The sequence below is a fragment of the Chanodichthys erythropterus genome, chromosome 24 (genome assembly GCF_024489055.1).
Source record: "Chanodichthys erythropterus isolate Z2021 chromosome 24, ASM2448905v1, whole genome shotgun sequence".
Taxonomy (NCBI): Eukaryota; Metazoa; Chordata; class Actinopteri; order Cypriniformes; family Xenocyprididae; genus Chanodichthys; species Chanodichthys erythropterus.
This window is the reverse complement of record NC_090244.1, coordinates 17,131,990-17,148,413: the sequence shown is the minus strand read 5'-3', so window position 1 is coordinate 17,148,413 and position 16,424 is coordinate 17,131,990. Positions and strand designations below refer to the sequence as shown.

The window sequence follows — 16,424 nt, the reverse complement described above, 5'->3', positions numbered from 1 at the left end:
AATTACAAATTTAATTTAGTAGATAAATCAGCTCCTTTCAAAACCACTTCCATTATTTCATTAGAAATCACTTCAAAAAAGAAAAGAACAAATCATGTTTATCACATGGCAACTTCAAATAAGAAATGACATCTCTTCAGTTGAAGAGAATTAATATTAGAATAACTTGAGTGTGCTAACTTTCTTTTAGAAAATGTCTATAAAAAAAAAAGGAAAAACAGTCTTTTTTTCCCCAGTATTAATGTCCATTTTATTAAATATATAGAAAATGATAGACTGCACTGAGCCGAAATGGTGCATGACATATGATTGCAAATAAGTCACATTTTTTTTTGTATTCAGGCACTTGGCTTCACAAGAAAAGTGTACTCAACATCTCGTCATCTTCATGTGCTTTTGTCTGGCTTGACCTGCTTTTCCTGAGACTGCTGCGTGTGAGATGTTTGAGGAAGAACATCTGTGGACTCGTCCTCCACTTGCATGGACTCTTGAGGCAACCGCAGATGGAACCTTGTCAAGGAAATCAGCTGATGAGTTAACTTATTACGATTGAGCAAAATGTGAAAATGTTCGTTTTGCGACAAACCTCTCCTCCCTGCTCAGGCTTTCAGTAAAAGCAGCGATTCTTCCAAAAACCTGAGTTTTGCTTCCTTTAGGCAGCCTCCCTAACCTCAGACTTCTGATCGCAGCCTGGTTCCCAAACAGTTGAGCATGGCTACAGAGGAACACACAATGACAGCGGTAAGAATGGATGATGGCATGACAGGTTTCAAGCAAACCTCCAGAAAAATATTGAGTTAGACCTGTGCAGGTCAGGGAGGAAACAGGAGCCATCTTGTTTACTGATTTGGTCGGCGGCCCTCTTGGACTGCTCTGTATCTGGTGATGCAAGGCCAGCCACAGCACCTGGTAACATGGGAAAATGAATCAGGTTGCAGGTATCATAATACAGTGCCAAAAACATTTGGAGGCTTTAAGTCTGATATTAAATTTAAAATAGTACGTTGCACAACAATTTTAGTTATGTTTGAAATACTTAGTTTACCTCTTCCATCTGACTTATGACTGATCCTCAGTGTTCCCATGTTGTCTAGTGGCATTAAGTGTTTGACAGGGATATGGGTCACTTGCATCTGTCTTTCCTGCCTGAGTTTCTGTTGCCTGTTGGAAAAGTCCTTTATTTATTTATTTGTTTGTTTGTTATCTTGGTGTTTCAGGACAGTTTATACATTTAAATCTACATTAATAATTTATACATTATTTTATAAATAATATATATTATGTAATTGTGTGTATATATATATAAAATACACTGCCCTCAAAGTTTGGAAACACCCCTGGCAAAGTGTGGTTTTGGACGATATCAGCATAAATCCTTATAATTTTTTGGTGCAAATACATTACAGTAACTTGACATTATCATTGAAGACCAGCAATATTAATTTTCATTTTGATTACATAATAATGGCAATATATACATGTCAAAGTCAGACATGCCCCTTTGCCAGCTGTGATGCCTGGTTACTGGTTTAAACTTGGCCCAGGTTTGTAAACGATTTTTGGGTCAGCACACCTTAATATCTTCAGCAATTGATTGCCAATTAAGTTTAGAAAACAGTGAACCAATTAGAACCCAGTTTAGGTCAGATAGCTGCTAATGGAGGATATTTTGATGAATCAAAAAGTTTTTTTCTATGTATAAACTGTTTATATAATAAAATATGTTTTCGTAGTTTGTGTTATCCCTTATCAGTGCAAAATTATCACAAATTAAAAAGGATTCATGCCAATATTGTCCAAAACCCCACTTTTCTAGGGCATTTCCAAACTTTGAGGGCAGTACACACATATATATATATATACATGGGCGGCATTAGGGGGGGGGGCAAGGGGGGGCAGTTGCCCCCCCATAATTTTTCCCGATGTGAGCCGTCAGCTCGTCCACTACAATTTGGAGCGGTTAATATATATATATAATTTCTGGGGTAGGCTACAGCTCCATCGCTCCTTCTCAAGCACAGTTGACCGCGAGCTTTTCAAAGAAAGCCTACTCCGAGTCCTTTGCCCGTGAGAGCGGAAAGACCGTGGTCACAAAAAACGCGGCCATTATTCAGAGAGTCAAAGCTAGTCCACCGTCTAGTAAACGTTTCTGAAAACACATGATAAACATCAGATACAGGAGACATGCAGTACTGAACATTGGACGGTCCATGCATGTGGATTTGGATAAAACAGTTAATCGCTTTGATGCCGTGCCCGAACGCCGTTTATCCCTTCACAGTGGCGTATATCGGACGGGGCACGCAGGGCTATTAAATTCTTATTATTATTATTATGCTACTTTTATTATTCGGATAATATTATAATTAATTTGCCCCACAATATCATAGCGCATCACCGCATAACCGATGCGCTGTGAGTGAGGATAAAAGATTAGTTGGATACTCCTCATTTAAAAAACAACTAGTTTATTTTCGAAAATTATAAATTTTTTTCCTCACTATGGACCACAAGAGAAATATTAAGAAAATAAATTAATAGTCTCTAAGAGGATATGCGCCGACAGATGCCAAAAGCTCAGTTTTTACCACAGTCTATGGTTTTTACTTTCAGTTTCTGTACCAGCCGCGGCTCTGTATGGGCAGGTGGGGCAGAGCCTTACCAAAATATTAATCCTAAAATATAGGCCTACCCCTATGTACACTGAATTAATAATACATTATAAATGTGTTCAGCATTCTGCAACAAATAATTTTCAGATTTTCTAGACTACTTTAAGTCGTAAAGTGAGCTGGATATATTAAATTGTAGCGCATGGATTCGACAGGCATGTATTCATAATACTAAGCGGGGAAGCCCCATCCCAGCTCTACAGCGCCACACAACTTTCCTATGTAAATCTGTGGTGAAAAATGGAATTGCAGCACCCTCTCATAGAGAGCCATAGTGGCAGATTTCTGGCTGCCCCGCTTATTTCCACGTTAAACACACCTCACGTACACATCGCTCCAGACCAAGACGATATCAGTCCGCTTCAGATATGTGTCTGCATCAGGTCAGTAACTTTTTGGCATGTCTGTTCTTCCTATGTGGAGTAGCGTATAACATTAATGAGGGTATAAACCCTTTAATTTAAACGTGCTCATTTCTCGAATTCCTACATAACTATTCTAAAACAATATTCTAAAAACAAAAGCAATAAATACAATTCAAAGATTTTGTGTGTTGTGTGTACTAAAGTCTGTCAGTCATCATTAGAGCGCCACCCTCAGGCTGAATAACGCAAGGACATTCGAATTCTGCCAAAAGTGTGTCTGATGTGTTCAGCGATTAGAATATAAAGCTTGCAAAATGTTTATAATAAACTAGTGTTAACACCCAGAATCTGCCCTAGCCCTACCTATATATTTATGGCAAGGAGCCGCTACTGTTCTCTAGTGAGACTTCATCCGCATAACTCTCACGCAAAGTTTGCTCATTGTTTGTGTGATATCAACTGGCTCGGCTTCATGGTTTAAAATCGTAATACTTATTATCAATATTGCGACGTGACATTTTTCTTTATCATCAGTTGCTCGCAAAATGATGAACTCTGATTCCAGATATCGTCCGCGTCATTTCCCGTGATAATACAATAAAGTGAATTATTAAATAAATAAGTAAAAAAAAAGAACAAGCAAACTTAAACTTGTTTGCTTAAAACTTCCGCGAATAATTTGCTGATGCAGGTACAAAAAGATGTTTACCTGCAAAAAAAAAAAAAAAATCTTGCCCCCCCTAACTCGAGAGTCAAATGCCGCCCATGTATATATATATATATATATATATATATATATATATATATATAAAATTAGCAATATCACACAAGTAGCTGTGCGATATGGCTGTATATCAGCATGGCTGTAATTCGGCCGAAGGCACGAGGCTGCAGGTAATCACAGCGTGCTGATATACAGCCATATCGGACGGCTACTCATGTGATATTGCATTTATACAACAATTTGATGGCACAAGTGTGTAAAAAAAATAAGAAAAACAATGGAGTGTCTTTAAAACTCTCTTTTGTGAGGAACTACTTCCGCCACTGATTCAGATCTCAAGTTGACAGTTGAGCTCAAGCCTCTAATATTAATGCTAAAACGTCACTTTAGAACTAGTAACAAAGTAACGTTGCGTCGCATCATTGAAACTAATATGTAGAATATTATGAGAGAGCGATCGTCTGAGTGAGTATATTACCTACATCTAGCTGATATTCTTCAGGTGAATCATAATCACAAAATCAGTTTGAATGTCCGCTGAGGAAAGCTATATCTTTGTCTTTGTCCTTTTAACATTTAAGACATTCCCATGACAGCGCTAGTTAATGCATTTGTCAGTTGCGTCTCGTAAAATGTTGCTTAAAGTAAAAACAACGTCCTTGTTTCCTTGTTTCAGTCCATTTCAATATAAAAGTCTTTGCGACTGATTAACTCACTCATAAAGACAGCCTTTTCCGCCATCTAATGGTGTATTATTGTCACTTTCACTGAGGCCGAAATCACTCTCAATACCAAAATATACGGCATGTGAAATAAAACACAAGCAAACAGTTCAGTCAAACGTACAAAAGCAGCGCTCTAGTTAGTACAGGATTTAATTTCAGTGTAAATATAAAGTTATGAAACTTAATATAGCCCTTAAGCCAAATCTATTAGCTCTGGAACAAGTAAGATAAGACCAAATAAGACCAAAGAATGCCCATTTGATATACTCAAAACGAATTATACCTCATGTTTAAACACCATCTACATAAAAGCCAAAGGCAAATTCCCAAAGGACTGGCCAAGATGAAGCTGTTCTCTGTGGGTACATGAGCACTGAACGGCCGCTGACGGCCTGGAGCTCACATCTCCAAAAGCGTCTAAATACATTTTCAAATAGGCACTATGTTTACATATAAATCACATATCTGAGCTCTAAACAACTATATTCTCACCTAAAAAAACCTTAAAACTACATTCCATTACAAATAACAGTAATATCTATAAAAATATGGTGGGTTTACTCATCCGCCATGACACCCGCTGTGAGAATGCTGACAGCGGAGTGATTCAAATGGTGAAATGGTTACCATGCGATACTGGAAAAATATTGCATGGCTGGAAAGACCTCTCAGCCAGTCAGATTCGAGAACCAGAACGAACTGTTTTTTGTGTGTGTATGTATATATATATATATATATATATATATAACAGTGTGGTGTAATTTGCCGTTATGTGATGTAGTTAGCCTACTTACCTCCTCTGCATAATGTCTGAAATATGGGATCTTCCTGTGAGACAGCAAAATAATAAATAGGTCATCAGTGTGGTCAAAATGTTGGTGAAAAGCTGCCTGTAAGAAATAAAAAGACATTTATTACCTTTCATTTCTTGTTGGGGTTTGAAATCGGGGTAGAAGGGCAATGTGTACGGTTGGACTGGTATAGTCAGGGCTCTTTCTCTAGAGGCTGGTACAGACGGACATCTTTTATGACCTCCAGTAACTAACAGAGTCTGCCTTTGCAGTTGCCCCTGGGGGGCAGATGAGGTAGTGTGCTGATATGTTTTGTGCCCAGGATCAACTGAAAAACATGACATTTTTATTCACTTTTCTTGATGGAAAGGAAAGTATAGGATTCATTTTTATATATTTAAGTATATCTACCTGAGACAGAGTGCCGACAAGATGAATAACCATTGTGCAAATTGGTGGCAGGTGCAATCTGGAATAAACAGGGTTTCTTTTTGTTTGTTGTGTCATGTATTCTGCCATTTCTTAAATGATGTGATGGTTAGTGCCTGATAATGTAAATTATCTAAAATGTCTTTTCAGATCAGTTACCTTATCTGGTCTGTCCACCCAAAGATCTGCAACATTATCTACTACACTTATGCAAGTGGTGGGATGAGGGATCCAAGACCTCACAGTCTGATTCGCCCTGACTGAACTTGGCACCTACACAGCACAGGGAATAAAACTTTTTTCACTATCCATTTTATGGAGTTTAAATCCTATTTCTTTGGTATTTTACATCATATATCACCCTTTTTTATGTTTTTGCTGATCATTTTGGACCATACTCGTGCAAAGAATATGGGTTAATTACTTTTTGTTTCTTAGTGTCCTTCATGAAGCCCATAGTTTTCTCTTGGATTCTCATTTTGACTGCATCTTCATTTGAGGGCACCAGATCCTTCAAAAAGGCATATAGCTTTAATGATTATGCTTCTAAATGAAACGTTATACTTACTTTTAACAACAAATATTATTTATTTAAATGCATGCATGTATTTATTTAAAGGGGCTATATGTAAGAATTTTCATGTATTAATCTTTTTTAAAAAAAATTTTATTGTGAACAGCTTGTAACAAAACTTAAAAATGAGACCAAACATCAAGATCACTATGAACAGATGCTTTGCGAGTGCGAGCACTGATTTCGCCCCTTTAAATAAATAAATTAGATGCTTGTACCTTTACATTTTTGGTGTAATTTACAGATTTTAGATCATGAGCAATTAGGAATAACCAATAAAAATGCATATTTAGTAAGACCCACCAAATGTTTGATGTTCCTGTGAATAATTTTGGGTCCTGCACTCCGTGCTCGTTCTTGCCGGAGTCTGTTTCTTTCTTTACGGCTTCTTAGGTGTTTTTTCTTGCTCTGTTTTTGTCATACAAACCACAGAACAATAAGGAAAATTTAGAAAAATCATCTTAAAGATGTCACTGAGAGGGTTTGCGGCATACTGCACCTTGTTTGTGGCATTTAAAAGATGAACAGGAAGTCCATCTGATTCAGTACTGTTTGATCCACTTGTGCTGCACAGAATATCAATATTGTGAAATAATTGATAGGGTTTGTTCTAACATACACTTATAAATCTTCACAAGAAACATATTTTAATGGAATATGTTTATACTTTTACCTGGACTCGATGTCAATGTCAGACAGATCCTCTAAAGAGTCCACTTCTCTTCCCAGCTTGCATCTGACCTCTTGTCTCAATAACGCCCCTAACTCCTCCAGACAGTGTGTAGTCTGTTTAAAATGTATTAAATGCATTTTTCAAACAATTATGCGGTTTCAAAGCTGATTAAAACAGTACTAAAAAGGAGTAAAGCCCAGAGACAGGCCACCTTGGCTGGGTCGGGGTCACAAAAGTCAAGCAGAGTGTCACAAAAGCAATGGCCCATTGATTTCAGGTCCTGCGTGCTGAAGTGTGTTCCTTTCCTGTCCCCTACAAATGAAAACACTGGACATGTATTTTTGGTGTACACCAGTGTTGTTACTGTTAACTACAATTAAAACTATTAAAAACATTTTTGTTTATTAAAATAAAGCTAAAATATAAATATTTAATTAAAAACCTAAAGGGATAATTCATCCAAACATGAAAATCATCCCATAATTTACTCGCCTCGAAGCAATGCATTTTTGAAAGAAAAATATCCATATTTATAACTTTATAAATTGCAATCACTAGCTTCCAGTAATGATCACATGCATGTTCACCAGAGAGTTGAGTTTCAGCAAAGACTATAGAATAGCACAAGACGTGTCACTCGTATTGTTTTGAATGGGAGAAAGTGTAACGCGCAATATGGCGGAATAAGTCCCGCCTTCTAAATCCAAGAGCCAATCGCCGACTGGTAAAGTCATCGCGTCACTTCAGCAGGCGTTAGAATCACGGTTTCTATAGAAACAGTCAGACGCGTGCCTCCGAAGAGATGCGCATTTAGGTCTGCGTATGCGCATTAGCTTGATCCAACCTAAAAAAAATCCAGTTGTTTTTGTCATGATTCGAGCGTTTAGAAACTAAATGTATGAGTCGGTTGTTGTCAGATTTCATTGGTGATTTCAAATATGAAATTTAATCGTAAGGTTGACGAACAGTTTTGGAGAATCTGATGTTTCCCCATTCAAAGAGATAGGGCATGATGCCCAGGATGCCCGAGAGGCATTTCAAAGATGGCCGCCGATTGAATTTACTTGTCTTAAAGGGACTTTGGTTTCAGTGTATGAGTGACCTCTGACCCGACAAATTGATGAATGCGGAAGCACAGAAGATCAAAACAAAACACCGGTCATGGATTAGAACAAGAATTTTTAATGAGAAATGTCGGAGGAGCTTGAGTTTGTTGCCCAGCCCTATTTGTTTAAACCGCGAGAGGCGTCTACTCTCACCTAAGCTTACGTTACGCCTATGTCCTACATCATACGCCATAACTCAGCTCTTGTGAACGCGCGGACAGACTTTACCAGAAGCTAGTAATTACAGTTTATAAAGTTATAATTATGGATATTTTTCCTACAAAAATGCATTGCTGCCTTTATTAACCCCCTGGAGCTGTGTGGATTACTTTTATGATGTATGGATGTGCTTTTTTGGGCTTCAAAAAATGGCATCGTTCACTCCCATTATAAAGCTTTAAAGAGCCAGGATATTTTTAAATATAACTCCGATTGTGTTTGGCTGAAGAAAGAAAGTAATATACACCTACGATGAGGGTGAGTAAATTATGGGATAATTGTCATTTTTGGGTGAACTAACCCTTTAAAGGTAGTGTAGGCAATTTCGGAGAGGCTAGCAATAGCAAGCTAGCTTTGAAAGCATAAAGGTCGATTTTTAGAACTATATCTTTATAATTATCTTTATAGTTATCGTTCTTGGTGTGAACGGGCCTTAAAGGGATAGTTCACCCAAAAATGAAAATTTGATGTTTATCTGCTTACCCCCAGGGCATCCAGGAAGTAGGTGACTTTGTTTTTTCAGTAGAACACACCCATTAATGTACTAAAGGGTCTGCAGCGATCATTTTTACATACTCAGGAGAGGATAGTGTATGACTTAAACCATCAGCTGTGTCTATGGTTTTTCCACATCCAACTGAGGTATGTGAACAAGATCTCTGTATGTGTCCTTTTTATTTGTAAAGCTGCCCTTATGAAAAGTAACAAAATAAAATGAAGTTTTGATCTAATAAAACCATGTTTTTAGTGGTTTACTTCCATTTGTATAACTGTTTTACTACAGGCTCCATGTTTAAACCTCACGCTCCGGATGCCGTGCGCGCGCTCAAGGCAGTTGGACATGTATTAGAGGTAAAAAATGATATAAATACTGTTCGGTTTCTCACACAAACTGATCGTTTTGCGCTTTAGGACATCAATGTGTCGTTACGAGCCGCAGGGTTTAATTTGGATTTGTCTGTGCATGTTTTTTTTAACTCTTATAGATGGAGTTCCCATTGACATGCATTATACGACTGACAGACGGCAACGGTTGGAGTTAAAAATCATCATTTGTGTTCTACTGAAGAAACAAAGTCACCTACATCTTGGATGCCCTGGGGGTAAGCAGATAAACATCAAATTTTCATTTTTGGGTGAACTATCCCTTTAAGATCCCACTCTCCCTTCAGAGCGTCTCCAAAGCCATGCCTCATCCAAAACACATGAACGAGCACAGCCAGAGCAGAGTCTGCAAACCTTTCACATTTAAGAGTTAGACAACTTTTTTGATAACTTGAAGTACCCAATGTTGAGCCTCCAAAAGTAGACTCCATTGTGTAGCTGTTCCTAATGCCTAGTTTCCACATGACAATGCGGCCGGTACCCTCTTTGCTCTTATGCATTTTGAACTTGCAACTTCTAAAGGAAAACTAAAAGACAAAGACAAGCATTAATTCAAAATTACGATGATGCATTAGAGACTATATGCTCTTTGCCATGTGATTAAGACTATGATGGCCGCAGCTAACCTTGTCTTTAGCATTCTTGCTCATCATCAGCGGGAAAATGCGTTCTTGAAGACAATGTGAGGCATCTTTCCGATCATTGCATCCATACATGAACACATTGTTTTTCCTGCTATGACCATGAAAGTCACAGTAGACCACCACTTCTCTTTCGGCAAGCAACCTGTGGGATAACATTAGCCAGGTGTATAGGTGCTATGCGAAATTTAGTGTGCAAAATCCAATAGGAATCTGTGTGATCGAGAGTTTGGTGTGAAAGTGAAAGATTTCCTCATGTAGATTCCACCGTGCTGACCAACAGAAAGCTCAGAAAGCTTGCTTTGAAAGTGACTTCTGTGTAAGCTGTGCTTCATACATCGCTTTTTTTGTGCCTGCAAAATTTCACTGAATGTGACCGCACCTTATTTCATGTTTATCATACAAAAGTTGTGACACAATCATCACTCACCTTTTCACCATGTTGCGAGTGTACCAAATACAGGGGAAAGAGTCGCGCAGTAGACTGCGGTAGTTTCGGTTCAAATCGCGGCCCGTGAGTGAGCAGCGGTAGTTTCCCACAACCACACCGTCAGGGTTTAGCATCGGTATAACCTGTAGCCAGAACATGCATTACTGTGGTAATCCAACTGTTTATATGCCATGAAGCACTTGGCATGAGCATATATAGAAATTTTCGCCAAAACCCATTCTCCATCCGTGCCCTGCACTCCTTCCCTCACCTTAAAGATGAAAATTTCCCTCAACAAACGAGCGTCAGGTAAGTCACTCAGCAGGAACTCCAGAAAGCCCTGCATCATCCAAGAGCCGTTGGTTTCTCCTGGGTGCACCCGTGCCGTCACGACAACTGCTCGCTTGGCTTTCCGTTCTGCTAAGCTGGTGGATGGTGATGTTACAGTCAACACGTACACCGCATTCCCCGCCAGACTACGACAGAGCACCCGCAGTTTACAGTATGCTGCACGGACAGGGTCTGAGATGACCTCATGCAGGTAATGCTGAAGGTTTGAATATGTATAAGGGTAGCAATGGGCCAGGTAGCAGGTGTCACTGTCATAAGGGAACTCCAGGGTCCAGGTGAGGGAGTACAGTGCTTTACCATCCTGTTCAGTGTTGTTTCTGTAGTACCTAAAAGACATTGTGACAGCAGTTGGGTCAATGGCACCTACCCTATTAATAATTTAAAAATTTCTACATACAATGACTTAAATACACCATGTTTGATTAGCATGTTTGTAATTTCTAAATTAAAATTAATTTTAATACCTGATATCACACTGAAAAAAACCTATTTAAATTTTGGGATAAAAAGTATAATCTTTTTATAATTGTATTACTTATTTTATTATATTTTTTCCCCCAAATTTTAATTTTATTTAGTCAATTATCTTTTTACTTATTAAAAATTGAAAAACATTTGTCTGTCAAATTAAAGTCATGTGGTGCAACCAATATAAAAACAGGAAATTATATCATAGAGAGAACCCCTGTAGAGCCTCATGATTGTGTGTCAAGGTCAATAAGTCTCTTAAAATATCAGATAATTTGATCTTTTTATGACATGGCAAGGTGGTCATGTGGTCTGACTTCCCAAAATCTTAATAATATTTATAAATCAATCATTCATGATTTTTAAATATAAACTTTCTAAAATAAAAATTAAGATGTGCAAACTCATGTATTCAAGGTGTAAGGAAAATATGTCATTATTTTTAACTTGATGGCTACACCACATGACATTTTTCATTAAACAGAAACTTCTTGTTACTAACCATTCCAATGGTTACAAACCAAACCATTTTTTAAACCTTATGAAATAAACATGAATACAAAGATTACATTTCTAAGAATGGAAGCCCTTTTCCACCACTTAAGGTGAAAATCACAAGGAAAATCATGCTTTGGTAAATCATAATTATGATAAAAATTAAAATTACGAGATACTATGTTATAATTATGACAAAAAGTCGAAATTATGACAAAAAGTCAAAAGATACTAAGTCTTAACTATGAGATACTTTAAATTGACATAAGTCAATTATGACGAAAAATGATTTTTTTTCATTCTGACTATCATAATTATGACTTAGTAACTCAGTTTCGACAATTTTGACTTTTTTTAATCTCATAATTCTGATTTATCTTCATATCCTTTGTTTTATCTCATAATTATAACTTAGTATCTTAGAATTTCAGTGTTTTATCTTTAGGTTGATTTTAAATGTGCTTTATAAATAAACTGAATTGAATTGAATTGAAAATGTAATTATCTCAATGAGTTTGTATCTCATAATTATGACTTAGTATCTTAGAATTTTGACTTTGTCAATTTCCACTTCTCATAAGTTTGATTTTTAATCTCATAATTATGTAATTTTGACTTTTTGTCAATTTCCACTTCTCATATTTTGGCTTTTACTCTCATAATTTCAAGTCTTTATGTCCATTATTTTTTATTTCATAATTATGATTTACCAAAGCATGATTTTTTCTTATGTGGCAGAAATGGGCTTCCATAGTTTTTTAAAATATTTTTTCCCTTCATTTATCGTGGACATAATAGAATATGATAACCAAGCCACAACTTTGAGTCTTCAGATTGACTTTAAAACATTACAATGAGAACATAGAGACAAATCACTATTTGTCACCTGATGTTGGATCCTGCTCGATGCCATCCTTCCCTCTTCAGCCAAGCCGCGTGTTCAGAGTAGAGTAACGGGCGCATACCAGCTCCATACAGACTGCTGGTCTTCATTAGGTTGATGATGGTGAAGCGGTAGGTGACGCCTGCCCTCATGTTCCTCACCCGGAAGTAGAACCACTGAGTGTGCTTAGTGGTGTACAAGTCGGTGCGCAAAGTCAGCTCATAGTCATACGGACCACTGGAACACCCAGATCAGACAGGTTTACATTAAATCAAAATCTTTAGGCTCTGAACAGACAGATAAGTATTTATGGCAGTGTTTATGAAGCTGTATGACTCACACTTGCACTGCTTTTTGTAGGTTTCCACTCTCAAAACGAGACTCAAATGCTAGTGTAGGCTCCTCCTGATGGTTGGCACAGGACGTGGCACTTTTAATGGGTCCTCTGCTGCCACCCACACGAGAGTAGGTGAAGTAGAAGGTTTTTGTGGCTAAAATGGTGCGATAAACTAGGTGAGGATATAAGATCAAAGTATGGATGTAGCTAGAGATGTTTACACCGAGGAAAATCTTTTCTTACCTGGGTCTATGCAGTAGACAGTGTTTCCTCTCAGCTCTCCTACTGGCATGGGAGTCTGCTCCTCGCCTGTTGGCTGATAGAACGGCTCGGGCTCTGAGGGGTCCCATTCTGGTTTTCAAAAGATAAAGAAGGAATGGAGGGTTTACAATCTTCATTTATGAATTAAGACGCACACAAATATTTTATATCTAGTTTCAAAAGGGTGAAACTTTATCTTAATTTTAATTATTATTTTCAAAAACGTTTTTAAATATATTTTGCAAGGTACATTTTTTTTAAAGAATTATTAGTATGATAGGACAGTAAGCAGTCAGGAAGCAAAGTGGGAGAGAGAGAGGGGGACAGGAGCTGGGACTCGAACTTGGGTCGTCGGAAGCGCAACAGCGTTACATGTCATCGTGCTGCCCACGAGGCTATCGGCGCAGACAAATTATCTGATATATTAAGAGATTTTAAAAAATCACATCAAAATGGTATGTAGTTTAAATTAATTATTATTGTCAAAAATATTTTTCAAAATATTTTGCATGCTAACAAGTATTTTTTATAATTCATATATCATTCATTTTGGGTGAGTCACACTACATGACATTTACAACCTGAACTAAACTTGTCTTGTCATAAAAAAGTCAAAATATCTGATATTTTAAAAGACTTATTAAACTATAATATCATGTAATTTTCCTGTATGTTGGTTGCACAACATGACTTTGATTTGGCATAGAATTGTATTCAAATATTTATAAATTTATATATAATTTTTTGAACAAAGAATACTTCACAACTTTTTCTAAGAAATAATAATAAAAGATTATGTTTTCCTTTGTTTTAAATAGGCTTTTTTTCTTTGTTTTTTCTTTAGGATTATTCTCATTTTTGACATTCTCCCCCCCAAAAAAGAGAAAAATGTATTTTAATTCACAAATAAATTTTTTTTAAAAAGTCCATCATCAAAGAGTTCATTGTATGGATAAATTGCATTTTTTTTGTGTATTTTTTTTTATTTTTTTTAAATAAATTCACATATTCTGTGTTCTTTACACAAATCACTACAGATGTGGTATCAGTCTCACAATATACAGTATTATTAGTGTAAAATTTGTATTTTTTAACAAGCAAAGCCTTACCTATATGTTGGATTTTGTCACGAATCACTTCACACTCTATGGGCCAGCGGACGCCCTGGAATGGACAGGAGGTAGATGGGATTGTGAAGAGGTCCAAAGGGTCCCTTAGTCGTGGAATGGGCCGCTCCCCATCAAAGTCAAAAACAAGCTGCCGGGTCCTGAGAACTTTGTCTAAGCTGAAAAAGTCTTGGAAAGAAATGAAACACACAGACATACTAAAACAAAATCTATTACCCAACAGACATGCTGTAGTTAAAGGACATGTGAGAAGCATCCATCACTAGCAACGATTATCGAAATGACCCATGTAACCAAGACATACAATTACTTCATCGGTACATGCTCCCTAAAACAATTATGCGCTCTTAGTGTCTGAATCTTTTATAAAGGCAATGAATTTCAAATGGGATCTAGCTGGTTAGACTCAAGTCTTACGTATTGTGTGTCAACTTGCAAGAAATAAATATACGGCACAATTTAGGTGGCAATGTTACAGCATATGGCATCTCTACATGAGATCAACTCTATTTAGTCTTGTACTCTACAATATTTAAATTGACATCATATAATGCGTCAATATGGAAGCCCCTTTCCACCACATTAGAAAAACAAATCATGCTTTTGTATGCCAAAATTATGAGTGTAAAAACTCATAACCATGAGATAAAAAGTCAAAGTTATGACATCATTAAATAGTCAGAATTATGAAAAAGTAAAACAATAAAATAAAATTCATTATTATGAGATAAACATTTGACATTGACATAATAAAAAAAAGTCGTGACAGCTTTTTTTGGCTTTTTGTCATAATTATGACTGTTTATCATAATTTCCCTCTATCTCATAATTTTGAAATTTCTCACACAACTTCAACTCTATTTCATTTTATCTCATAATTAGTACTTTTAGTATCTTATAATTTCACAATAATGTTGAAATTATTAGATTTAAAAAGATTAACTTTTGACAAAGACAATTATGATATAAAAAATCTAAATTTTGACATACTAAGTTAACTATGACAAAAAACAACAAAATTATGATATAAAAAACTAAAATAATGTCTCATTATTATGAGATAAAACGTTGAAATTATGACATTTAAGTAGAAATGTTCATGTTTTAGTAGTTGTTTTATATCAAAATTATTATATTTTATATCATAATTATAATTTACCAAAACATGATTTTTAATGTGGCAAAATGGGCTTCCATACATCATACACTCAAAAAAAGTAAGCCTTTTTTAAGATTAACAAATTTCAATTGTATAGTAAAATTCTATCAAAATGAATTAAATTATCCTTACATATTATTTATATTATGAATAAAGAATTGTAAATTATTGGGGAAAAAAAACGAGCTTAATAAAACGTTTTGTATAAATCTGAATGGAACAAGGGAATGGACCATTTCAGTTTATGTGATTCGTAAATTTTAAAAAATGAAAATATGTTTAAATTTAAGAATATCAATCACAAACTAAATGGTCCGTTCACTGGTTCCATTAAGTTTTATTAAAAAATGTTTTATTAAGCTCTATTTTATTTTACTATATAATTTAAATGTGTAAATCTTAAAAAAAAAACTAAAGGCTTAAAAAGTGTAGAACTGTCAACAGACCATGATCCAGGATCCAGTTGTCTATATTTACTTTGACATGGCTTGGGTTCCCCTTGTTCCTCCTCCAGGTTGGAGTCATTGCTCTCAGATGGGGAGTTGATGGTGTCTGAGGCAGCAGAGTCTCGGTTGCTCTCCCATTCTCTTTTGATGGGGACGCCAGAATGCACAGAGGAGCCGTTGTCTGTAAAGAAACAAAATATGAGACAGAAAAATAATATCTAATGCTATTTCAGAAGGCACAGAAAATGTATTAAACCAGTCTAACAATGTTTAACCCATCCAAAGCTTGACTTGAATTACTTACCTGAGAGGAATCCACAATGCTGAAGATGAAGCAAAATGAATCTCTCGTACGAATCATCTGATTTCTTTTGTTCAACATGATAAGAGAACATGAAGTGAGTTTAAATACAAGCAAAGGGGCAGAAGGTTAACAGGCATTGAGTATCAGTGAGCTGGCATGTTAACCAAATGGGTAATATTAGACTGTAACCGTAGAGTGCAAAGCAGCAGTACATTTTGAGCTATTAACGTTACTCACCTGCATTCCCAAACCTCGACTGCACTCGAGTCATTAAGTCATCGTAAACAACTGTACAATTTACAAGCGCCTGACAAGATATCAAATAACACCGCTGGTTAGTTAAGAATGACTTGTGTTAA

General features: G+C 36.3%; 1 protein-coding gene across 1 annotated transcript; it reads right to left on the bottom strand.

Moving 5' to 3' along the window:
• Nucleotides 1–40: 40 nt before the first annotated feature.
• agbl2 (AGBL carboxypeptidase 2) lies at nt 41–16,308 on the bottom strand. The gene is made up of 24 exons (XM_067379314.1): nt 16,303–16,308; nt 16,066–16,129; nt 15,793–15,942; nt 14,139–14,324; nt 13,012–13,119; nt 12,772–12,922; nt 12,435–12,668; nt 10,506–10,911; nt 10,235–10,377; nt 9,790–9,949; nt 9,564–9,690; nt 7,165–7,265; nt 6,954–7,066; nt 6,780–6,846; nt 6,584–6,688; nt 6,131–6,217; nt 5,866–5,979; nt 5,689–5,746; nt 5,405–5,605; nt 5,281–5,314; nt 1,046–1,161; nt 804–906; nt 587–715; nt 41–510 (listed from the first exon to the last, which is right to left on the bottom strand). The coding sequence occupies exons 1-24, from the start codon at nt 16,306–16,308 to the stop codon at nt 387–389; spliced, it is 3,087 nt and encodes a 1,028-aa protein (XP_067235415.1). The 3' UTR covers nt 41–386.
• Between the last annotated feature and the right edge of the window lie 116 nt (nt 16,309–16,424).